General features: G+C 33.9%; 4 protein-coding genes across 5 annotated transcripts; 2 read left to right on the top strand and 2 right to left on the bottom strand.

The window, feature by feature from the left end:
• Positions 1–1,180: 1,180 nt before the first annotated feature.
• LOC123882247 (vegetative cell wall protein gp1-like) lies at positions 1,181–4,024 on the top strand. Its single transcript, XM_045931066.1, has 3 exons — positions 1,181–1,669; positions 1,908–3,381; positions 3,483–4,024. The coding sequence occupies exons 1-3, from the start codon at positions 1,510–1,512 to the stop codon at positions 3,811–3,813; spliced, it is 1,965 nt and encodes a 654-aa protein (XP_045787022.1). The 5' UTR covers positions 1,181–1,509; the 3' UTR covers positions 3,814–4,024.
• A 1,732-nt stretch (positions 4,025–5,756) lies between these two features.
• LOC123882248 lies at positions 5,757–7,955 on the bottom strand. Its single transcript, XM_045931067.1, has one exon. It carries the CDS (start codon positions 7,396–7,398, stop codon positions 6,316–6,318), a length of 1,083 nt encoding a protein of 360 aa, XP_045787023.1. The 5' UTR covers positions 7,399–7,955; the 3' UTR covers positions 5,757–6,315.
• A 6,024-nt stretch (positions 7,956–13,979) lies between these two features.
• Positions 13,980–15,326, top strand: LOC123882246 (HVA22-like protein f). The gene is made up of 5 exons (XM_045931065.1): positions 13,980–14,128; positions 14,360–14,386; positions 14,509–14,631; positions 14,733–14,985; positions 15,071–15,326. Exons 1-5 carry the CDS (start codon positions 14,082–14,084, stop codon positions 15,095–15,097), a joined length of 477 nt encoding a protein of 158 aa, XP_045787021.1. The 5' UTR covers positions 13,980–14,081; the 3' UTR covers positions 15,098–15,326.
• Positions 15,327–15,444: 118 nt separating this feature from the next.
• On the bottom strand, positions 15,445–24,271 carry LOC123882245. Of its 2 annotated transcripts, XR_006799749.1 has the most exons (4): positions 23,947–24,271; positions 22,606–23,812; positions 15,849–18,805; positions 15,445–15,752 (listed from the first exon to the last, which is right to left on the bottom strand). XR_006799749.1 is itself a non-coding variant. In XM_045931063.1 (3 exons), the coding sequence occupies exons 1-3, from the start codon at positions 23,976–23,978 to the stop codon at positions 15,968–15,970; spliced, it is 4,077 nt and encodes a 1,358-aa protein (XP_045787019.1). In that variant the 5' UTR covers positions 23,979–24,253; the 3' UTR covers positions 15,782–15,967. The 2 variants fall into 2 exon arrangements, 1 of the variants encoding a protein (XP_045787019.1); XM_045931063.1 differs by lacking the exon at positions 15,445–15,752 and having other exon boundaries at positions 15,782–18,805; positions 23,947–24,253.
• Between the last annotated feature and the right edge of the window lie 1,958 nt (positions 24,272–26,229).

The raw sequence follows: 26,229 nt of genomic DNA, 5'->3' as shown, positions 1-26,229 counted from the left end.
TAGAACAAAGAGTACTTTTGGAAGAATAACATTAAATGAAGTTGATTGTGGTAACGTTTGCTTATATTTGAACCCAAAATATTTTGTTGACTTTTACTTATAAATAAGGCCGGAAGGAGTATCAAATCTCTAACTAACCAAGTTCTATAAGCTCAATTTAAGTTATATATCTAACCATTGTTTGTGAGTTATGTTTTTTGTTTTTATTTCCTCTATGCTTTATTGATTCAAATTCAAACAATGAAGATCAATTGGAAAATAAACAACATAGACATCAATATAAATAACAGTACTATATGCGTGTCCTACTAGCAATGCTACATTTAATAATCAACATTGGAATATACTTAAGGGCAACAACATGAGAATAAGATAAATAAAAACAAAGCTTTCATATTAATTAATATAACATGGAATATACTTAAATAACTCTTGCATTTTACCAAACTCAAAGGCCGTTTCATATTATACTATACAAGCTTTCATATGACTATTTATTTATGAAGCACGGACAAAGACACTTGATACAACATGAATACTGACACGTCGACACCGATAATAATTTGAGAGAATGACACAATTCAATATAATTATAAGTGTTGGTGTCGTGTCGGTGTTCGACACCGACCCGTGTTTGACACCATGACACGTCTAATCTGAGGAGTGTCTGCGCTTCATAGCTATTTATGAATAAGAAGTGTATATATTGTGTTAACTATCTGGCTTCCAGAAGAATGAGCAATGGTAATCTAAAATTCGGTTGAGATGTATGTAAAATTTAGCCAAGAATTGAGAATTGCTCCACTCATAAATCAAACTCAAATTCTCACAAATAATTCATTCTTTGGTGGAACTCATTATTCAATTGAGCCTAATATATTACATTACATATCATAGATTGATTGATTAATAACAAGAGTATTTTATAAGATAAATTGGAGAGATCTTGCATGGAGTATGTCACCATCACTCCCCATAAATGTTGGGGTACAGTAGATTAATTTCACAGTCAAGTACTTGAATTTTTCTTCACGTGGGATCCAACATTTTATTGGAGGAGAAACTAATGCATACTATATAGTATAGTAACTCCAGAATTAATGAAAACTCCTTAATTAAGAGTAACCATAGCTATAATTAATTAACAATCATAATAATACAGTACTATACATCTTACAAATGGAACAAGTACTCAAATAATAATGCTTATAAGATCTCAACAAAAAACAAGGTTTGATTTTAGAGAAAGTTACTGACACATAATCAACACAATTTCATGTCTACTGTTTTTTTAAACAATTTCATATAACTGATACATTATTGCAGAAAGTAAATGTAAATAGGAGTAAATGCACCCTGCAAAATATCAACTAACCCACACACTCTTCCACCTGCTTATATTTACTTCACTCACTGAACCATTTTATAAGCACCTTTCCAATGCATTTGTAAAAACCACATTTTCTCTCCTTTTCTTTCCAAGAGTGTTCTAAGTAGTAGCTAGTGAAAATGGAGAAGAAAAGAACCAACAATGCTTCTCTTACTATGTTCATAATGTTGGTTGCAGTGGTTTCTCAAAACCTTGTTATTGTTCCTGTAATAGCCAACACTATTAAGGATCATAAAAACTATCAAGGAAGTTCTCCATCAGATTTATCTACAGAACTATGTAAGTCTCTAACTTTGCTAACTATATTATACTTTTTTTATTTATGGATATATTTATTGTTGGTATGATTTTGAGGTTGTTGATGAAAGTTACTTAGTAGTAGGTCATTTATTTTTCATAAGTTAAGGATTAAAATCAACATCTCATAATAAACAAGCTATTTTGAATTTTTTTTATATTATTATACTTTGTTTTGTTTTTGCATGTTGTGTAATACATTGTTTTTGAATTGTTGAAGGCTCACATAGTCCACCATCTCATCACTCTGGAGGAGGTTGTGGTAGCGGCGGCACCCCACCCTCTAGTGGCAGCGGCGGCACCCCGCCCTCTAGTGGCAGCTCACCCTCTCATGGTCATCATGGTCACCATGGTCATGGTGGTCATGGTCATGGAACACCATCATCACCACCCTCAGGCGGTGGAAGTTACACTCCAACCCCGTCACCACCGTCAGGTGGTGGAAGTTACACTCCGACTCCATCAACTCCCACACCATCAACACCCTCTGATCCGACCCCATCAACTCCACCAAATTGTGATCCAACCCCATCATCACCACCATCAGGTGGTGATGGAAGTTATACTCCAACCCCGTCAACTCCCAACCCCTCACCACCATCAGATAGTGGTTCACCACCATCAGATGGTGGTGGAAGTTACAATCCAACACCATCAACTCCTCCAGGTGGTGGAAGTTATGATCCTACCCCGACACCACCCTCAGGTGATGGAAGTTATAATCCAACCCCATCAAGTCCACCGGGTGGTGGAAGTTATGATCCAACCCCATCACCGCCATCAGATAGCGGTGGAAGTCCTCCAGGAAGTTATGACCCAACACCATCACCACCCTCAGGTGATGGAAGTTATAATCCAACTCCATCAACACCCCCATCTAGCGACTGTACACCGCCATCACAAGACTCACCACCATCAGACCCTACCCCAACAACACCCTCAACCCCGACAACACCATCGGGAGGTTACTACAACTCACCACCACAAGACTCTTCACCACCAACAGACCCTACCCCAACAACACCCTCAACCCCGACAACACCATCAGGAGGTTACTACAACTCACCACCACAAGACTCGTCACCACCATCAGACCCTTTAACCCCAACAACACCCTCAACCCCAACAACACCATCAGGAGGATACAACTCACCACCACAAGACTCGTCACCACCATCAGACCCTTTAACCCCAACAACACCCTCAACACCGACAACACCATCAGGAGGTTACTACAACTCACCACCACAAGACTCGTCACCACCATCCGACCCTTTAACCCCAACAACACCATCAGGAGGATACAACTCACCACCACATGACTCATCACCACCATCCGACCCTTTAACCCCAACAACACCCTCTACCCCGACAACACCATCAGGAGGTTACTACAACTCACCACCGCAAGACTCATCACCACCATCAGACCCTTTAACCCCGGCAACACCCTCAACCCCGACAACACCATCAGGAGGTTACTACAACTCACCACCACAAGACTCATCACCACCATCGGACCCTTTAACCCCAGCAACACCCTTAACCCCGACAACACCATCAGGAGGGTACTACAACTCACCACCAACTTATGGAGGCAGTAGCCCCCCAGTCGATCCTGGCACGCCGTTTACCCCCACTTTCCCCACACCACCTTACCTTCCTGCACCATCTCCCTTCACTGGTACATGCAAGTAAGTTCCTTCCACTATAATGCACCGTAATGTAAAGACTTAAGTTTGTTTGTTTTTAATTCCCTGTAACAATTTTGGATTTTTTTTCCTCAAATCTGCAGCTACTGGAATACTCACCCACAAATCATCTGGGGATTACTTGGCTGGTGGGGAACCTTAGGCAATGCATTCCATATGTCCAATATGCCAGGATTAGGTGCAAGTCTCAGCATTCCAGAAGCACTTTCCAACACAAGAACTGATGGGATTGGAGCTCTTTACAGAGAAGGTGCAGCTTCCTTTCTTAACTCCTTGGTGAACAACAAATTCCCTTACACAACTGAGCAAGTCAGAGACAGATTTGTAGCATCACTCGGCTCAAATAAGGCTGCTGCAACACAAGCTCATCTCTTCCGGATGGCGAACGAGGGGAGAATTAAGCCTAGAGCATGATCTAATTATAATTAATTTCGTTTATGTGTCAGTTTATTGAGTTCAGTTTAATTAGTATATTATATTTAAGACTTCTGCTAAGAGTGTTATCATTATGTACTTATGTGTTAATTTACCCTATGATGGATTCAGTGTAACTTTTTACAACTTCATGTTAATTAGCTTTATATATGGTTTCTAAGTTTTGAATAAAGTTAATATTTTGTTGCTATGATAGTTCAAGATCTCCATTCAGAAAACCTTCTTTTATGTTATAAAATATCGGTAACAGTTTCCTCAACCCTGCTGAAAATATAATTCATCAAACAAAAACTTATATGAGTAGTCAAATATAGCAAAATTCACTTTCTCATTGAATGAAAGTCTACATAATCTTTCAAAATAAATTGGTTATCTATAAAGAGCAACCCAGAAAAGTAGCCCTAGTCTAGAAATGTTGATTGTTCATGCAACATGAACTGCATTCAAGCTATATATATGCATGATTGGGGGAAGCCATGCAAATATGTGCAGAGTCTAAATTAGTATTTAGAATTGTTTGTTTCCTACTGAAATGCTAGGCAATTGTTTATTGTTGGTGGTGTTGGTGTGTGTGTGTGTGTGTGTACAGAAAGACAACAGATGGACCATTCAAGATGCTGCCAAAGGGTGCCCTTATATGAAAGGGTTGAAGGGCCATGTGATGCACAATGAATGTTAATTTAAGTGCCTTAACAGGAAGTATATAAGACTGTCCTTTGGTTCAGAACAATTACAATGGTAGGCATCCCTATAAAAAGAGGGTAGTGGTCTTCACAAATTCACAAGTAATGCAATTTAACAATCATTGTGTTTTATTTTTGCAAGATATAAACAATTTAGATGCCTTCAACTCAGAAAAAATTCCAAATATAACATATTAACTGAGATATAAGGGACCTCTACTACTTCAAGTAATGCAATTTTACACCTTCACAAGTAATGCAATTTTCCAATCATTGTGTTTAGATCACAAGAAGTGTGTTATATTGCTGCATTATATATTCACTGGTGCAGTTGTATGGATTGAATATAACAAAAAGTGGGTAAAGATTTCGCTATTTTTAAATTATAAAATGTGCAGAAAAAAACCTTGAAAATTAAACGATTAAATTAAAAAAATAAAAAATACTAGAAGAAAACACCTATTTGAATGCTTTTCTCATAAATTAAAAGTAGTCATTTCTGAAACCAAAAAGATCATAAAACATTTGAAATAAAACTTAATTCAAGTTGACTTGAAACATTAATTTTACTCAACATTGAAATGTGCACATAATTGTGAAGTTCAAAATGTTTTTAAATGCTTCTGATGACAAATGTGAAATATAAAGGCATCCATATGTGGGCCTAAAAAAATTGGAAAAATAAATTTGAAGACTTACTCCTAAACTTTTAAGGGAGGAACTTTCCACACCCTCCGTTCTTTGGATGTATACATCTAGAAAAAGCATGTACTTTCTGTCGTCCAAAATTACACTTCACAACAAAATATCTTGTTCGAAAGTACATGTGGGGGGTCGGAAAAGTTTCTCCCACTTTTAACACACACAAAGAGACATATACTCCCAAGTTCATGCAGAATGGCTATATGTAAAGAATTTTATTTCATAAAAATGAACTCATTATGTTAAATAATCAATGGATCAATTGGGATGGAAAATTTAAAGCAAGCGGACAATAGAAGTAGTTCTTGCCACGTTATTTCATGTTATAGAAGCTTAAAGGCTGAGTTTAGATGTTTTTATAGTGGTATGTAATTAAATGGATTAATTGGAATAAAGTTCTCATATCATTGTTTGGTTGAAAGGTAGGTGGGCGACAAAGCTGCGCCGTTAAACCTTTTTGGATGGCAAAACCAATCCTCCAAAAAACCACATTCATAGACCTATTCATAGACCCTTTGAACTCTTTTTAGGAGAAGCTAAAAAAAGCATTCATTCATTGTTCTAGTGGAAGTAAATGGAATTACAAGAATTGCAAGTTTATTGTTCTCATAAGAATACTAATCAAGTAGTCAAGCATGCCTAGCATAATCAATAATGAATTAGGCTCATAATTTCACAGCCATATTACAAAATGGCAGAAAATGGCTCATAATTCCTCAACCAGTGTATCCAAATTTAAGAGATCAACTAAGTCCAAGTATTATTGCTTCAAATCTCAAAAGAAAAAAAAAATGGCAGAAAAAAATCTCAATTAACAAAATCTAGGATAACATTCAGAAGGCCACTTGCTAAAGCGCAAATGGTTTTGGCACAAAATGTCAGAGGCATACATACCTTTTTCCGTTGATAATAACTTCTGGCAGTATTACATAGTTGAGAAATTCTAGCTCTTGAGATTGGATAAAAGGACATGTCTTCATTCTCTTTGAATACAAGTGATTTCAACTTTCAATGGAATACATGTCCCATTGGCTATAGATTTTTTATAATCAGAGAGAAACTTAAACACTAGACAGCATTGCAAATTCTAATCAGCTCATATATGAGACTCGAACCATTTAAAAATTTGGTCGGAATGCACACTAGTCATCTCATGGTAAGCAAATGCAAGGTTTAGCTCTTCCTGAATATGAGGGACCAAATGCTTATCAATCAAGAGATTTTTCCTCTCCTCGAGAACATTTTGCCATTTCGTTTTCCGACCATCTTTCTTCATATATCCTTTTTGATCAATAAAGCCCTTTTCCTTAAAGATTTCAAATAAATTTCTAGAAAGAGTTTGATCAATACCAGGAATCCTGTCGGTTAAAGTATCCGGCGACAACGGAAACTCCATACATTCAACAACACCAACATCAATCCCTTTATCTTTCAAAACCTCGACATATTCATCAATTTTTTGATGTCTATAAAGATCTTTAGGCATGTGAACAAAAAGGGTAGGAGAGTAGTCCTCTTTAATATCGAAATCCTCAAACATCCCTTCAGCAATCATAAGCACAATACTATTAAACTTCTTAGCAACGGCGAGCAGCGATACAAAATAGCCTCCAGATGAAGCACCTAAAGCCACAAGAGGAAGTTTTTCAAGCTTCCTCTTACCAATCCACCATTCTAGAATATCTTTAACAATCAACACTTCTTTACCTAAATTCCAACATCTATGTGCACTTGAAATTGTAATAACAGCAAAACCTCGAGCAAGACCATGAAGTACAAGCAACCGTTCTTCCGGCAAACCAACACAATCAGGACATTCAAGGGATTTATCCCAAAAGTTAATGGCTTTTCCATTACATCCATGAGCAAGAAAAAGAACACCTTTGGGTGATTTAGGTACTTGCCATATCAAATCAGTTCCATTCCTAAACTCTCTTGTTGGATGCAATTTCACCAAAGAATCGAAACTATTCCACTCTTGTTTATGAGATTCATAACCTAAACTTGGTTTTACTTTCACTTTCACACCATCATTATCATTATCATTATCATGAGTATTATCAGATACTAAAAAGAGAATCACAAGCATTACAATCAATGTAAAAGACATGACAAGTACTTGGATTCGACAATTGTGAACACTACTCCGTTGCTTTGATTTGAATCCATGATTCAACATGGTGAAAAAAGGGTTTATAGCAGGGAAGGAAAAGATCAAATTTTTATCAAAATTTCTTGAAATAAGATCGGTAAACTATAAAGGGTTTATAGCAGGGAGGGAAAAGATCAAAATTTTATCAAAATTTCTTGAAACAAGATCAGTAAACTAACCATAAACTATGAAGGGTTTATAGCAGGAGGGGAAAAGATTAAATTTTTAATCAAAATTTCTTGAAACAAGATTAGTATACTATAAAGGGTTGATGACAGATAATCAAATGAATTATTGAAATGAAAGGGAGATTAGCTACAACTAATGTTGAAAAACATAAATACTCACATGGAATCATGTGGTGAAATTCTGAATTTGAAGCTTAATTGTAAGTTTGTTAGAATCTAAAAGGGAAATGATAAACAATTGGATTGGATTGGATTAATCACTCACCGAAACTGTGTTGCGGTTACTGGAAGGATTTGATGTCATGTCATGTGTTATGTTTGTTGGATCGAGTACTTTTTTTTTTTGACTGGTAGTACTAATTTTGTTTTGCAGTTCAAAAAAAAAAATGTCATGTTGGTTGTGTGACTGAGTGCTCATGTTGATTTCCTTTTGCCATCTTACTCCATTTTTGCGCGTCCTACGAAATTATTCAAAAATTTATCATTTTTATAGCGTCTATTACTACTTAAGTAGTAGAAAGATAAAATGGAAAAGACATAAGGCGCGTGAGTAACTGGTAGTGTGACAAAAATAAATCTCCTTGGTAAATGTCTAATTGCTAATTAGGTCACATTCACAAAATGAAATGAAGGGTTGAATAAAAAAACAGATTCTAGTAATCTTTGTTATTTAAATGGCAGGAACAAAAAGGCAATCTTTGGCTATCTTTGTGATCAGATTTGGATGAAAAATCAAAATTGGTCCGGAAAGCATCTTCCAAAGGCGGGGAGAGAGGTTTTAATTAAATCAGTGGCACAACCTATCCCTACATATTGTATGAGCACATTCCTATTACCAACGACGCTAGGAGAGGAGATTTAACGGATGATCAACTCTTTTTGGTGGAGGTTCAAACCGAAGCCAAAGGAGAGGAATAAATTGGCTAAGCTGGGACAAGTTGACAATGAGGAAAGAGTATGGAGGTATGGGGTCACCTTTATGGTTTTAATTTGGCCATGTTAGGAAAATAAGGTTAGAAATTATTAACCGACCAAGATACTATTGTTGCACGCATTTACAAAGCTAGATATTTTCCACATAACAATTTTTTGGAGGCTCGTCTAGGCCACGCCCCAAGTTTTATATGGCGAAATATCCACACTTCACAAACACTAGTTAAAGGAGGACTAAGATGGTGCCTTTAGAAGCGACGTAATGAAAAGATATGGGAGGATGAAGAGAAGCAGCCAATCATATCTATCCACCAGACCAGGAAGCTGTTCTGTCAGTGGCAGCAAGTTCCTGCAGGCGCTGATGCACAAGGAGTACACATAACAGAAAATGATAACATATGGCAACTTCCACCTTGCAGGAAACTGAAATGCAACATCGACGCGGCGATTTTTGTTGATCTGAACAGGCTTGGAGTCGGGATGTTCTTTAGGAATGATCATGGACAATTCGTCAAAGCAAAGACTAGACTAATGGAAGGAACACTGCTGGTGTTGGAAGCGGAAGCTATGGGTTTAAGAGAAGCTCTAAATTGGCTAGGTGAGATGGAAGTATTTGATGTGTCTATAGAATTAGATTGTAAACTAGTTGTGGATAGCATCATGGATACTTCTAACAACCATAGTGAATTTGGCAAAATTATGGCCGTTTGTAAATTACTACTTCAACAATACCCAAACTTAAAGATAAGTTTCATTCGGAGACAAACAAATTCAGTCGCTCATACCTTAGCAAGAGCGTCGAAATTGTATGCTAATCACGAAACGTTTGAGTCTATACCATTTGGTATTTTGTCAATTGTGATTAATGAAATCATATGAGTTTATTACTGTAAAAAAAAGAGTATACTACTCTATATTTCAACGGCGTTTGATCTACCCACCCACACTTTTTCTAAACCATGTCATTTGTGTGAAGTATTCACAAATTTTGTCAATAACTAATCTTTATTCGAGAACTTGATTGATAACTTTTTAGAGGGGTTAGGACTCTCGACCATATTTTCTAATTAAATAAAAGTCCAAATTAACAAACAAAAAATATAGAACAAAGTGGAGGCAACTAATTGTCCTCAATTAGCTTGCCATAGATCAGTGCCTGCTTATAAGGAGTTATATTAAGGGTCTGTTTGGTAAAAATAAGCTATAAGCTAGCTGATAGCTGATAAACTAGCTGATAGCTGAAAAGCTAGCTTATAGCTGATAGCTGAAAAGCTAGCTTATTGAAATTAAAGTGTTTGGTAAAATTAGCTTTTAAAGTGGTTATTAAATATAAAATTACATAATTGATAGTGGGTAGTTTATTTTTTAGAGTGGGTAGTTATTAAATTAAAGGGTAAAAATGGAATAAAGTGTAAAAAGCTATAAACTATAAGCTCAAATGCTACTTGAAATAGCATCTGAAAAAAAGCTATAAGCTAGTACAAAAAGCTTGTTACCAAACACCTCTAATTTTTTGAAACAAGCTTATAAGCTCATATAATAAGCTATAAGCTAGCTTATTTGTGTTACCAAACAGAGCCTAAGCAGAATAATTCAACTCAGAGTTATCGTTACGTTAGAGTAACTTGATGCCTCCTCTTTCATTTTACACACACAAAAAAAAAAAATGTTTTCAATATTCCAGCAAATTCAAAGTTTTCATTTATTTTGAGGTTTTTATTTATTTACTAAGCATAAAAAAGTTTGACTTCTTCATTTTGCTCTCCATGAGTCTTGATGCGCCCCTTGGCCTTCCAATTCTACCCCCTCGCAACGTAGGATACGAATACGAGTGTGTAAATAGTAAAAATTGGAGGAAAAACAGTTCGCATCCTAGGATGTGAACCTTATATAATTTAATATTTTGGTATCTCGCACATTTTCTTCACCCCTATTTTATAAGGCTCGCTACTTAAGTAACAAACTCAGTTCGCATCCAAGAATGCAAATTGTTTTTACCGAAATTTTGCACCCCTAATTAAAGGGATTAATTTTTCCCCAATATAAAAATGAGAAGGACTAATTTGGGTTTAAGAGATACATAAGGTCATATGTTAAAAGAAAAATGTATTATTCTTTTCCAAACCACTTGATCATACCACTTGTTAAAAGAAAAATGCCATTGCCATGATCATACCACTTGTTTTGAAATCCAAAATGAGCTTCTGTGCAACAGGTTTCAATAGTAGTCTTCCCAAGGCCTGAAATATTTTTGCTACAGAATCAACAGATGAAAGCTTTTTTATGTCCATGGTTTCCAGCACCTCCAAAATATTCTCCTTCCGTTCACCCTCACAAAGAGCCGATTAATAGTTTTCTGTAAAATCTGGAAAAAAAAACAGTTATCATCCTAGAATGTGAACCTTATAAAATAAAGGCGAAGAAAGGGTGAGAGATACAAAATACTTTAGATTTTCTAAGATTCGCATCCTATGCGAACTGTTTTTTTATTCTTCCTGTTTTTGCTATTTACACATTTGCACTCTACATTGCGAGGAGGTAGAATTAGAAGGCCGGCCGGGGCGTGTGTAAGACTCGGGGACGAAAAAAGAAGATTTTGGGGTGAGTTTGTTTACTGGATCTTGGGCTTGGAAAGGCCCAATGTTAATTGCGTCACTCACGTTCAAAAATGAAGGGTTGAAAAAGTATTGTGAGAATATGGTACGTACATCGTAATAGCTTTCATTTAATTTTATTTTTTTAATAATAGATTTCATTGAGTTTTCACACTAAACTAATACATTTCATTATTCTTAACTACTCCCTTATTAAAGATGTATTCCATATTCTTTGTGTACATCCATTGAAGATAAAAAAAAATGTGTCTTATGAAAAATAGATATATTAATTATATGCTCCCTACCCTAGGGTACACTGTACAGCCATTGAATTGAACTAACCAGCATTATCCAGTTCAAGTTTGAATTTAACCCAAAATTAACTCATTCAAATTCCAAGTGGACTAACCAATCAGCATTGAATCGAACTCTGGACTACTAGGGCCTCTTTCCCTAGGAATCAGAGAGTGAAAACCAAAAAAAATAAAATAATTTCAAGTGGTATAATTTTTTTGTTTTTGTTTTTCACCATAAGTTTAATCTGATTCGGGGGTCAGTTCTGGCATCAAGTGGTTCCAGCCCCCTCCCGATCGCAATTGCGGGGATCGAACCGCGGTCCTCCCTACCAAGTTCAGCGTCAATCATCACTGAACCAACTGACGATTGTTTTTCAAATACGTGATTTATGATTGTTTAGATAACTGATTTATGATTTCTCAAATACGTGAACCTGCAATCCAAATCCGTTCAAAACAATTTTTTTTTTTTTTTACGTTAAAATGGAAGGGATCAATTGTTAAATTTTTATTTTTGACAATAAATTTTCAGTTTTTTTAATTTACCAAATAAAAAGTTTTAAATGTTCATATGTTTGTTACTCAAAATCTTTCAAGTAATTTAATAAAATGAGCAATTCTTTTGTTTTTTTTTTTGACAATATAAATGAGCAATTCTAAAATGAGTTTTTTTTTTTTTTTTACGAATTCTAAAATGAGTTATTCAAACTAAACCACTACTTTAATTTGGTTAACCGTACTCAAAGATTAGATGGCTCATAATACATTTTTTTTAAAAAAAAAATTAAAGTATCTTTCCCAAATAACTATAGAGAAATTTATAGAGATTGACTTTTCTCAATAATTTTTTTTTTATATGCACTAATCACCAATTAAACTCATGACCAAGAGACATTATTTGGTTTTTGAGGTTGGGTCAGTATATATAGGACTACTTCTAACAATTGTGTTAATTGGTTTAATTGTTCTTCTTTTTGTATTGCTTTCAATTTACCTATTTTTTGGCAATGTAGTTGAATTTAATTGTTATGCAATATTATTGACAATGTATTACATTTGCATTCAATTAAATTATATAATATAGTGTCACTTTTAAAAGTCCCTATAAAATACTTTTCAAATATCTATATGTCATTTTGTCAACAAAAAAAAATATATATATGTCATAATTTGATTGGATGTATGTGTATAAATTTTAACAATATATATAAATTAAATTCATTTTGGGGAAAAAAATAAATTAAATTAAATTTTCTATAAGAAAACAACTACGGTAATATATTTTGTCTAAAGGGAAGAAAAACATATACCTTATTATTTAGTGTCTATTTGGGAATACAAATTAAATAAGCTAGATAAAATAAAATGTGTTTGGAAAAACTATTTTCATTTGGGCTTATCAGCTATTTTTATAGTTTAATTTTACCAAATAGAGATATTTTCGATCATTCTTTTCTTATTTCTTACCTTGGCAATACTCTATATAGTTTTGTTTTTTTACTAAACTCTATATATAGTTAGTTATTGTGAACTAAAAATGTGATGTGTGCATTCAAGCTTTAAATGTTAGGTGACACATCATACACATGAATTAATAATAGCATGGGAAAAAGGAGGCAGATGTGATGCAATATGGGAGTAAGGTCAAGTTTGTTTAATGATAATAACGTAAGTATTGGTGCTTGTTGAAAAAACAAGGCCAGGCTGTTGGGACCATGCAAAGTATTTGGGCATGTGGTGGTGAGTCATAACATGCACGTCAACATATATATTCTTACTTTGGCGGGGCATACTGCATAGAAGAAAAAAAATATTGGGATCATGATTGTCTACCATTGACCTTTCATATTGATCTGTTCCACGCGGTAAAGAATATCATTTGTTGATTTGAGATCGAATGGTTGAAAGATGTAACTGTGTGATGCAGTTACAGTAGAAAATTCAGTTCCTACGTATTTTATGTGTGAGGTGAGTTGATGGAAAAAGAGCTATATGTTCTTAGAATTGAGAATTAGATGTAACTCAATTTCACAAAATCGATTTCTAAGGTGAAGACTGCTCTCGTTTTATAAATATATATTCAAGTCATTTTATAACTGATGTGGAACTTCATTTGACACCTGGTTTGAAATTGATCACTATACTATTATCATTAATCAAAGTTATCCATTCAATATTTCTTTGCTCGTGTGGTGTTCATATATATATAAAGTTTGGTAATCTATAGAAAGGGAGTTTTATGAGAAGAAAGAAAGGATCGAATATATCTTTGAGAAAATAATTCAGAAATGGAATATGTAACAAACATTTTTTCGTACTAAACAATACGTAGGTTCCATATACTTGATTACATGCATGCTTAACATTTATGCTACGAAAACTTAACCAATTAAAAAGGCAAGGCATATTATTATATTTTTTTACCTCTTATGTATATGCACGAGTTGATAACCACGTGAAAATTCCTAACTTTTGGCATCTTTATTATCACCTTATAGAGAAAAGAAAACTTTTAGGTCTTCCCTCAAATTAAACATTCCTTCCTTGCTTGGTTCATTTACCTTAATATAAAGTAGGGTTATCTAACTATATCTATCTACCATATATGCATCTGCAATATAACGATCAGATTCTATCATATCTTTGCTCCATATCTTTCTGAAATTTCATTAATCTCTCCACCCGGAAAAATCATCATGGGTGTCCTTGGAGCAATAATAAGGCATTTGGACACAACAATAGGGTAAATTAATTATCTCTCTAGTTGCAAATTTTAAAAATATCTTAAAAGTTGTATAATTTCATGAAATATCATGTGCAAATTATCTTCATTCTTCCACGAGCTATAATATATTATCTACATACTTGATGAAAATAGGTTTTCTAGCTAGACTTTAAAACACATATTTATATGCTATTGATATTTTATGTATTTTCTCCTCATAATAACATCTACTTTTTTTTTGTACACCAGGCCCGGAATAATGCTTCTTTATCCTTTGTAAGTAATGGTCATATATATCACGTAGAAACATTTTATTATAATAACTAATATATGTACAATGAGACTAATTATTAATTGTTTGATTTTTGTGTAAATAATATATACTAAATATCATATAGATACGCATCAATGAGGGCAATTGAAAGTCCTTCAACTTTAGATGACCAACAGTGGCTAACTTATTGGGTTTTATACTCTTTCATAACACTCTTTGAGCTTTCAACTTATAGGATCCTATATTGGTACGTAGCCATTTTTATGACAAATAATTCATCTATATATAGACACACACACACACACACAATAATTTGATGATATTTCTTTGGCTTAACAAAAAATATAGGATTCCCATTTGGCCATACATGAAGCTTGTGTTCTGCATATGGTTGGTACTGCCAATGTTCAATGGAGCAGCTTACATATATGAAAATTATGCGAGGAAATACTTCAAGAAATTTGGTAACTATGGAGGAGGATCCAATTATCCTGAGGAGTACAAAAAGATCCTTCATATGATGACTTTCGACGCAAGAAAAGCAGTTGAACGTTATATCGATAGATTTGGACCAGATGCATTCGAGAGAGTGATTAGAGCAGTATGTGTATCTTATACTAATATTTCTTAATTATTATATCTTACACTATATATTTTATAATAATATGTCACACTTTATATTGCAGGCTGAGAAAGAAGCAAAGAAGCATTGAATGAGTGTCAATTTAACCAAGTTTGGAATGCATGGGAATTGAGAATGTTAACATGTAACCAGCACTTCTTTCGGCACGTATATTCCTAGCATGTCGGAAACCGAGTTTCAGAATTGTTATAGTTAATTAAACTTAAATTAAACTGAGGAATATTATTTTCTATGATCAACACTTTGTTATTTTATGTACATGCCGTGGATTAATTAAGAATGAATTAAAGTTTCCGATCTGGTTTATTTTCAAAAAAAAAATATAGCAGGAGATCGGTCTATTTTTATACATTTAAAACGATTAAAAAAGCTTAATTCAAACTAATATCACAGCTTAATTAATTAGAGGGGATGTTATTAACAACATAAACTTAATTAGAGGGGAAGCAAATTTTGATCTCTTTTTTCCATCAAAAGTGTGTGTATCTTTTATAACATATTTGTTCTCATAACAGCTTATAATCAAATTCTTTATGAGACCTTTGTATCCTAATTTTAATTGAGAAGATAATCATAAGCTGTGTCGAGAATACCTGACTCGAAAATAGATATTGAAAGCATCACCTTTGGTGATAAAATTCTGTAAAAAGCAAAAAACTTCAAAACTGAGCTGGATGATGAAAAGATTGGATGGAATTACATCAATTCTCCACGGTTTCCGCAACCTGGCAATATTGATATATGGACAATCTTATTATGTTCACAAATGGATATATAATATAAAGGGGAAAAAAAGCAATATGATAAAATGATTGACTTACACCTAAAATCAGTATACTTTAGTCAATTAACTCTGAATTCCTACATCCCTATCACAGTCAGTAATCACAAATAAGACTATGGCAAAATGGATCGCTCTTTTGCTATCCTGATCGATATTTCAAGAGGATTTTAGGATGTGCTTAGCTCTTTTAGGACCAAGTCGGACAGGACTAGATCTTATCACGCCATTTGGTTTAAAAGAATCAACGGCAGGATAACTTGTAGGATTTAGATTTTGTGCCACATTCTGGCAACACCTACTTCTAGCGATCTCCACTTGTGGATCATGTACCATTGCTCTTTTGTTACAATGCAATTCCACATTTGAGCTTTCTTGAGTCAACTTTGTCATACAACTCATGTTTTCTCTCACTTCTATATTGGATACCTTGATAGGTTTTCTGGAATCATCAAGATTAGCTGCAGGTCTCTTCCTGATATTTGTGCACGGATGATGGTCTTTGACGGCCATATCATCCAACTTTACTCTCTCAACGACCTTGTTTATGTTTCTACAATCACTATTCATGGCAGATGATGTAACTGAAACTTTTGGAGGTTGAACAATAGGTGCTGGACAAAGAGGGGTCGTCTTAATGGGACCTTGAGAAGTCAAAGGATTAGAAGGGTAGAGAACTTCTGCTGTGTGATTAAGAGATGGCGTGATGAAATTATTTCCCCATCGATTTTGAGGGAAACTTTGATTACCTACGCCAGAAAGTTGCTGAGAATAAGCCCCGGTTAACCTGTCATCTGTTGAGCTAGACAACCAAGATGGTGAACTTCTATAAGGCCCTTGACTCCAATGTGCCTTGGCTGGTTCATCGACAGCAGGCTGCAAGAAAGGAAATCCAAAGCCTGATTTTGTAACATTAGGATTTCTGTTCCTGCCATTAAGGTCGCCAATTCTTGAACACATCGGCTGATTATAATTGGAAGGAGCGGGTAATACATGTGACCGAGAGCTCAGTCCTGATGGTTTAGAACCAGCTATAAACTGCTTTGAAAAGTCATCCGGTGCCCCATTAAATACTGCATATGAGGTAGATTCCTGAGCAATTGGATTGAAATAAGAACTGGCATTTCTGCAGACTCCGAGACTTCCATTTTGAGAAACATGATCACTATGCATATCAATAAATTGTTGAGGAAATCCCCGAGTGCTTTGTAATCCATGGGTGCTTTGAATTTTTGCCAACTGCAATACACTATCAGTTGATATTTGCAAAGGGGAACCCGATACCCAATCCTGCTTGGAAAATCTTCCCAGTAAAGAAGTTTCTAACGCAGTATATTCAGCATAATGCCTTCTTCTGGATTCCTCATCAGTCCAAACATCTCCCATAAATTGTTGTGTACCTTGGCTGCTTCTAGCAATCGGAACATCTTTACCCATCAACCTCACTGTTGGTTGGCAGGAATTTAGTGAGATATGATCTGAACCTTCTTTCAGAGAAACCATACCGTTTCTGTTGTGGTTCTGCACTCTTTCACATTGGTTCTGTTCAACACACGAGTTATGTTTAAGGAGCTCTGGATGAAGTGGCTGTACGTGGTGACTGGAATACATTTCAAAATTGGATGGATGGATATCTTCTCTATGACTGGATAACTCGGTCACATCTAACTTGGGTGGATAATGAGGTAATGAACTTAGACCATCTTTCGGTAATGTCTTCTGAACAAACTGCCTCTCATTAATGGTTAAATTCTCCTGGCTACTTTGACAGAGAATATTATTACTAGGCAAGCCACTTGCAGAACCTCCTAATGGAGTTGATGTCTCCAGCTGGTTCGTCCCTACATTTCCACTTGAATTGAAATTGATCAGCTCACCATGAGAATTGAGTGGCAAACCGAAAAAGTTGGGATCCATACAGCTGTTTCTTATGCATCCTTGTCCCCAGCTTGAAAAAGGGTATGACTTATCAATCATATCTGCTGTACCCAAGACCTGGTCACTATTACCATTATCTCCATAATAGGATGATGAAGGCGATGGAGATTCTGGTTTTTCATTTACTTTGTTATATGGAGCAGAATAAGATGACGAAGGCTCCAGGAATGTGTTTGTACTAGCATTTTGGTTCACGTCAACCTGAAAAGTAGGATCCTGGGAATAGTCAATGAACTTTCCACTGAAACTGAAAACTCCAGATTCACGCACTTCTGGATTTTTACCACACAATCGCCCTTCTTGGACTTCCGAAAGAGGTTTAGAAATGCCAGCATTTGGAGAAAAATGCACTGCAGTTGTGTTGCCTCCATCAAAAAGCTGTGAATTATTATCTTCATAAACGGCTATCTTGGTTAATATTTCAGACTTCTGTTCTAACTGATTTGATTTCTCTTCATTGATACAGGGCTTCAAGAAATTTGGTCCAGTGACATGTACCAAAGTACTAGAAAACTGTTTGCTTTCAGTTATTGGGCAAACCTCCTCCCTCTTGTCCTTGTCTATCTTAAGGGCAATGTGGTCATAATTTCGGTCTGCCTCAAAACTTGAACAATCTTCATCACTTCCAGAGGACTGCTCCTTTACAAATGAAGTAGGCAGTGCATCTGAAGATATGCTAAACATGGTTTCATCAAATGAATTTGTCTTTTTCGGACCAACTATTTTATCTTTATAAGAGAATTTGACATGATCATTCTCATCATCACTTTCTTCAGTACCATCTCGAATTTTACATCCATCTGATAACTTTCCAGAAACATGTCTTAAGTGGTTCTTAAGAATGCCCCGAACAGGAGAATCTGTTTTTTGTCGCTTTCCAACTGAGTCACAGTTTGTAAATTGTGGCTTCTTTTCAACTGGTAAGCCATTTAAACCCAATTTCTTTCTATGGACAGAAGGTTCAATGTCTTGCAGTGCAACCATTTCATTACCAAATGTACCTCTTAGTTTTCTGCAACTATTTGCAGCGGTTTGCACCTCGCGGTTGTAAGCACTTTCCTGAGATAACAAGATTAACAAAATTATAGATGTTCTATTTATAACATAATCTCAGTAAGTTAAATAATTCTTCTTTTTATATATAAGTTGAATAAGCATTAGGCTATGTACAATAATCATGTTTAATCTATAAAGAAAAGCATTCCACTGATCTCCAATCACATATTATGCTTAACATACATGTAGCAACATATATAAAACTGCATATAGCCCGACAACTATGTAACTTCTTCTACGCAATATATATTTTCAGTTAACTTGACATCCCGAAGCTGAATGTGCTTAGAAGTTTCCTTAAAACATTAGTCATTATAATTCTCATTTTTTTCCTTCATAAAAAAGCTTGCTGCAAATTATTAAGGCAACTACATTCATGCATGTATCTTGTGAACCTTTGGAAATTGCGGAAACACTTCCCAACGGGATTTATGGTCAAATTAAAATAGATTTTGGTAAAGATAATCAATCCCACGTAGAAATTTTCTGGAAAATTATACAAAAGAACTTTCTGTTTTTCCAACTTTAATGATCGAATCACGATACAAACTTCTATATAACAAATTATGTAATTATTTATTGTGGAATTTGTTTTACATTTCAATAATTACAATGTGGAAAATACTTTGTGACATTTTATTAAAATTTAATTGGTGTTTAAGTGCTCCATCATTCATACAAAAAAAAAATGTGAAAATTATCCAATTAAAATAGGCTATTAAGATCAATTATAAAGTTTCTTCTATGCTTCAGAAAACCTCAAAAAAAGTTTATTTAAAAAATGACCAAGCCTGTGTTTGGATGAACATTTCATATTCATTGGATTTTCTCACGTCCCATACATTTTCATCGTGGGTTTCTTGTCTTGAAGTTACTAATTGAATACCTTGCTTTGAACTCAGCAACACATGCTGAGTAAATAACAAAATTACGTACGTCCTTCAAAAACAAAACTCTCGAATTTGGCCATTTTAGTAGAATATTTATATTCAGAAGAGGGGAACATAAAAATCCATATTAAATGCATGGATCATATGCTTACATCGACGAAAAACACACTTAAAATAAAAGTTAATAATAGTATTTTATTGATACATACCAAAAAGTTTTTTTAGTTCATAAAGTTATATATATATGAGCTTGAATATTTCTTACGAATATTTTTGTCAAAAAAAATAGTACAATTTTGTCCAAGTAATTTTGAAAAAAAAAAAGAAGACTGAGTGAGAGCTTCAATTAAAAAAGATATATTATTTATAAAATTTAAAATCTTATTTATCGCGCATAATAATAAAATCCATTAAAACTTTATATATTACTGTAATAGAAATTTTATATCCCTAAAATTGATTTTAAGCTATACAAGAGAGTAAAATAATCTTTAGTCAAAAAAAGAGTAAAATAATCTTAAGCATAAAATAATTATGCACGAACACACTGAAAATATATTAAAGAAATTGTAAGTAGTATGTATGAGAAAATGTTTTATTAATGGTTCCTAGCTACAATTTATTAATGGTAAAATAATCAAAAATTGTAAAGACTTACCATATATATTTCTTAAGAATAATTTTGACCTATTGTAAAAAAAAAAAAAAAATAAGAATTTTGACCAAAAAATATTCCTCAATAATAATTGATTTAAATAAATTTTTGTTTAAAGAAATCATAACCGATTCTTTCTTAATTTAATAATAATCCCTTTATTTTCCTATAATATACTCTCTTATTAAACATTGTACTATTAAAAAAAAAAAAAATAGTAATAAAAGAGTTTATAAGACTTGACCAAAAAAAAGAGTTTATAAGAAAAAAATGAATATACTTTTACTTCGTTGTTATAATCATTGTTAGGTATATATTATTTCTTTTTAAGAAAGGAAAATCAAGAAAATTTAGTGAATCCTTTAAAATGGGCAAAAGTGTTTCTAATTATAAAGGGAGGTTAAAATAATCTTCAGAGCGTTATCAATACTTGAAATAATGATAATACTTGAAATGTTTTTTTTTTTTTACTTAATACTTGAAATGTTATATCTTAATAAATTTTGCAATTCCATGCATGTAATGGGCAATTCTGAAATTGACAAATAATAAAAATTATAAAGGAAAAGTAATATTAATAACCTCTGTAAAAATTGTATTTCATGTTTCATACTACTAATACTATATCCCATTCAAGATACTGTGCCTTCTGTCCATTCTCAATGTCGAAATTTCAGTGTACTTCAGCTTTATAAAAGATTGATAGGCAAGGTAAAAAAATACTAATGTTTTTTTTTATCAATGGAAAAAATCAATAGAATCATTATTGAATCAGTGTCTGAGGACCTTGTCTGAAAATGAATTTACTAGATTAGTACTATATATATAAACTTTGACTTTAAACAATACACTACGTACAGATGTTGTTGCTTCAAATAGTAAGGCCAGTCAAGATTTTAATTTACATATCTAGGAGATGATTAGCAGTAAGATTACTTGTTTATATCATCATTGTTCTACCATGGCTGGCCCCTTTAAGGGAGTATATATTTAACAACTTCCACTTCCAAATTTCACCAAGCATAACCATGAACTGAAACTATTATAAGCCTTCTCTTTCAATGGTTCATACTTGTCTTAAAAATTTCAGGTTGTTTTATGATAGATATACTTGACCTTAATTAATTCTTTTGGCAAATTAAAAAAAAAAAAAAAAAAACCCTTTAATTCTTGACCAATTCATCGAGCAATTCTCCCCACAGACCAACACTTTCATAATATGATCATATATCACACAACAGAGGGTCCAAAACCATCAAATATAGTATGCAAGTACTATAACTTACCAGTTACCAACTTACCACTCACTACTTCACTCATGTGCCACGATGATTGCAGCATAAACAAGTCAGAAGATACACCCATGCGATAATGATCTATATCATCCCAAGTCAAGAGTATTTTTTTGGTATGATACTATACATATGTACATCTAGAAATGCATATGCAAACATTCAACAATCCAAATTCCAACTCACTTATATACACTTTTGACAAACCAATAAATGATCTATCAAATTCTGGAACTCCACTTACAGATATCTCCCACTCCACTCCACTCCACACTAACCAAAATATATGCAGAAGTTCATAAACATAAACCTCATATCTTACGTTTGAAAAACTAGGCAAAGGAGATGAGAACATGCCAATCTACCCATGGCCCATATGATAATTCATCCTAAATTATTAGTTAATAGTGATAATGCAGAGAAAAAGAACCCTTATGATTAGGCTCAGCTCTTCCACCTCTTAATATATCCAAGAGTGGCCCCTCATAGCTAGGGTACTCTTACTGAATCACTACTGATAATACACACACAGTCACACACACCCTACAGCTGGAGCAACATCTTCAAACTGCCTTGTGAATTTCCTTCCACACAAGAAGGAAATTGTTATCTTAATTTTTAACTTCCCTTTCCCAACTTTTAATTACCGTGTATTAAGCTCAATTAGTACTACTATTAAACAAAAACCACTCACTTTCATCCACAAATATATATGCAGCTGTCTCGCTAATCAGCTTTTTCAGCAGTAATTTTATGCAGAAAAAGCAAAACATAGAATTAAGAAATTATAATCTATAAATTAATCACGCATCAACACAAACACTATATATACAGTATCAGGTGATATTTTATGTATAAATTCCATTAATTTTAACTTCAGTAACCATGAATTAGCTTCAGATAATTGAAAAACAAAGCATATAAGTAAAATATTAACTTATATTTCATGAAACATAAATCACATACCTTCTTCCCAGTGACCTCACTGTTGAAGATTTTCTTCTTTTTCTTCTTCTTCTTTTTCATGTTCACATCAGTCTTCTTCTCATTGTTCAGCAACACACCACTATCAAAGTCCTTTCCCAACTTGCTTTTCATCATCATCTTCTTCTTACTCTTCTTTGTCTTTTTCTTTTTGCTGTTTTTATTCACACTCTTCTTATTCTTAGTTATCGAAACAAAAGTAGCAGCAGCATCAGAAGCACTAGTTTCCTCGCCGGAATAATCGGAGAATTTATCTTCATCTTCCTCAACCTCAACCGTCTTAGTTTTGTTATTACTGATTTGGATCGGTGGCGCTGCATTAAGAATCTCAGCAATCGAACGTTTCTTCAGAGCTTTAGGTTTAGACTTGAAGTTGAAACCAGTCTTCACCGTTTGACGCCGTTCACCTCTAACCGCCTGAGCTAAACAACTATCGATGTGAGCGTTCACCGCCGTCACAGTAGCAGCGTTGAAATCTCGACAAACCGGACAAATCATCTCCAATTTCTCCTCATCCACTGAAGATTTCACAGATTCAACACCTCCAGGTTTAGATCTCAACGCCTCAAGCCGTTCTGAAAGCCATCTGAACTTCCTAACAGTAATCGAAACTTCATCCTCGACTACATCCTCAGGTAACGGCCACAATTTCATCGCTCTCTCGTTATGTAGCTGTCTTTCTTCTTCTTCTTCTTCTTTCTCCTGAACCTGATCCTTATTTTCGACCTTGAAAATCTCAGCGATAGAACGTTTTTTCGGTGACTTGGATTTAATCGATTTAGTTGCTTTGGAATTCATCATCTTCATGTGACGACGCTCTTCTCTAACAGACTCCGCAAGACAACCGTCGATGTGTGCGTTTACCGCCGTGAGAGTAGCCGCGTTGAATTCGCGACATACCGGACAAATCATCTCCAATTTTTCATCATCTTCAGGAGCACGAGCACAAGCAGGAGCAGAAGGAGAAGCGAGTTTATCTGATTTGGAAGATTCAGATTCTTCTTGACTTGAATAATAACCGTTATGATCGGTTCTAGAAGGTTCTTGAGGATTGGATCTGCCCTTAGGGCAGGGTGACATAGGAGGAAGCCATGAGTGAAGTTCGTCGCGCGTGAGTTGACGGTTAGTGGTTGCAGGGAATGGCCAGCATTTGAAAACATCGATGGACCTCATCTTAGAAGTGTATTCTCTGGTATGAAATGAAAATGAGTTATATAAAGTTTAAGATCTTATGAAATGAAATAATAGAAAAAGATTAAATGAACATAAGATAAAGATGAAATGATATTATTATTATTGTTATTATGATATGGTAGTACTTACCTTATTGAGAATCCATCAAAGTTAGCTTCCATGATGAGTAGTGAAGGTAACTCACAGAGAAACTAGTTATAGTTAAGAAGAAGGAAGAGGAGAGAGAAACATGAGATAGAGAGAGAAAGAGGGTAACGTTTTTGAGCTGGGTGGTGAGAACTGAACTGAGATGAGAAGAGAAGGGAGAGAGAGAGAGAGAGAGTGTGTGTGGGTGTAGCTGTCTAATTGCTTTTCCCTAATTTATGACTGAAAGCGACTTATGAGAGAGAGAAAGAGGGTTCTTGAGTCACGACACAAGCACAATTAGAACGGAAACAATTTGTCTGGTTGTTATAACAATGGTTTAGTGGTTGAGGTGGATGAATTAGAGAACGAAGTGATTGAAAGTTGATTATTAAAAAAAAAAATTAATAATAGTAATCACTCACACTAATATTGACTGTTTAAGGATGTTCTTATAATAATGATTTAGTGGTTGAGATGAATGAATTAGAGAATGAAGTGATCGAAAGTTGATTATCCAAAAAATTAACAATAGTAATCGGTCACACTAATATTGACGGTTTAAGGATGATTTAGTGGCTAAAATCGATGAATTAAAGAATGGAGTGGTAAGAAGGTCAAATGTGTAAAAATTCACGAAGGTCGATTGTTATGTTCTGGTTGTTATAACGATCACTAATACTAATATTGACCGTTTTAAAAAAGGAAGAAAAAACTTGTGAAACATACAATATGAGAGTATTTTTGTACCATTTATATTTTATGATTTTGTATCATTCATATTTTATGATATTGGTGATTTTAATATATCTTTTTAGATTGATTCATCATGTGAGGTTAGCTCGATTGGCAGGGATATTACATTGTATATATAGGGGTTGGGTTCGAACCCCGCTCATCTCATTTATCCACCTTAAAAGTGATTTTTTCTAGCCACTAAGCTACTTAACAAAAAAAATTAAAGGAAAATGGAAACATATTGAAGATAAATGTAGAAATGTTGTTTTAAAATTTACGTGTTTAAACACATTTTAAACATTATATTAGAAATGTAGAAATGTTGTTTGAAATGCAATTCTATTAAGTGGTGGGTAGAATCTTTTGCAAACATTATATTTTTTGAATTATTAATATAATATTTTTTATATTTAGATACATCAAAAAGACGAACAAGTGTTAGCATGACCTAAAATAAATTATTTAGAGTGAGAAAGTTAAATTAAAAGAGATAAAGCCGAATACCCAAAAAAAATAAGAGAGATAAAGCCAACAAAGTCACTGACCGGCAAAAGATAGAAAATGTACTATGCAAGTTATTTGATATGTGTTGGATTAGAGTTTTTGTTAACAAGTTCGGTATTAGTTGCGAGAAGACATGAATATATGTTTATAAATTAGAGGTAATTTTTTTTTTACATGTCAATTTTGTAGGGATGAGTTATCTCCAACTATTAATTTTAAGAAAGAATTAGAGCCTCTTCAATATTCGTTGGGTTACCTGTTATCGGGCCACCCATCATTAATATCCATGCACCAAGCCAAATAGGGCGTGGAGGGGGTGTCAAGAAGTCTCCCATCGAATGTGAGTCGGTCTGGATATGGGGTTTATAAGTAAGAGTCAATCATCACCTTACAAATCGGTTATGTATGGTTGAGTTAGGTTCGACTCTCAATTCTAAGATAGTATCAGAGTCATTCACCATTTATATCCACACCCCAAATTATGTCCAACTGTCAATTCTAAGAGTTTTTGATATAGTGGTCAGAATTCTACCTTTTAAAATAAATAATTAGTGGATGTGTTATAATTCAAACTTTCATTCTAATATCTCTATTATATTAAATGAGTTAAGTTCACAAGAACGAGTTAAAAACACTTTAAAAATTTTATTTTTGTTAATGCACTATTTCACTAAAAAAAAATGTACAACATTCGATAGAAACATCCAAAAAGATGTTTATCCTTAGAGTTAGAGTATGCATAAATGTGTTATCTAATAAACAAATTTTACAAAATGAAAATGAACTTTTCAAAATGATACAAGATCAACTATTTATAGAAAAATTGAAGGAAAAAAATGTTTATTATTGTTCATGAATATCATGTGTACTCACCAAATTTCCTTTGCAAGCTTTCTTTGTCTTCGACTCGAGAGATATTTCTTGTAACTTCCAAACTTCTTTTAAATTTCTACAAGAAAAACTTCTTTTTCAATTACTAAACTTCATTTGAAAGTCTTCTTTATTTGTTTTGAAACATCAATCTTTAAATTAACATCAGAATCTTTT

Source organism: Trifolium pratense, linkage group LG4, assembly GCF_020283565.1.
Source record: "Trifolium pratense cultivar HEN17-A07 linkage group LG4, ARS_RC_1.1, whole genome shotgun sequence".
Lineage (NCBI taxonomy): Eukaryota > Viridiplantae > Streptophyta > Magnoliopsida > Fabales > Fabaceae > Trifolium > Trifolium pratense.
This window is presented reverse-complemented; position numbering and strand designations above follow the sequence as displayed.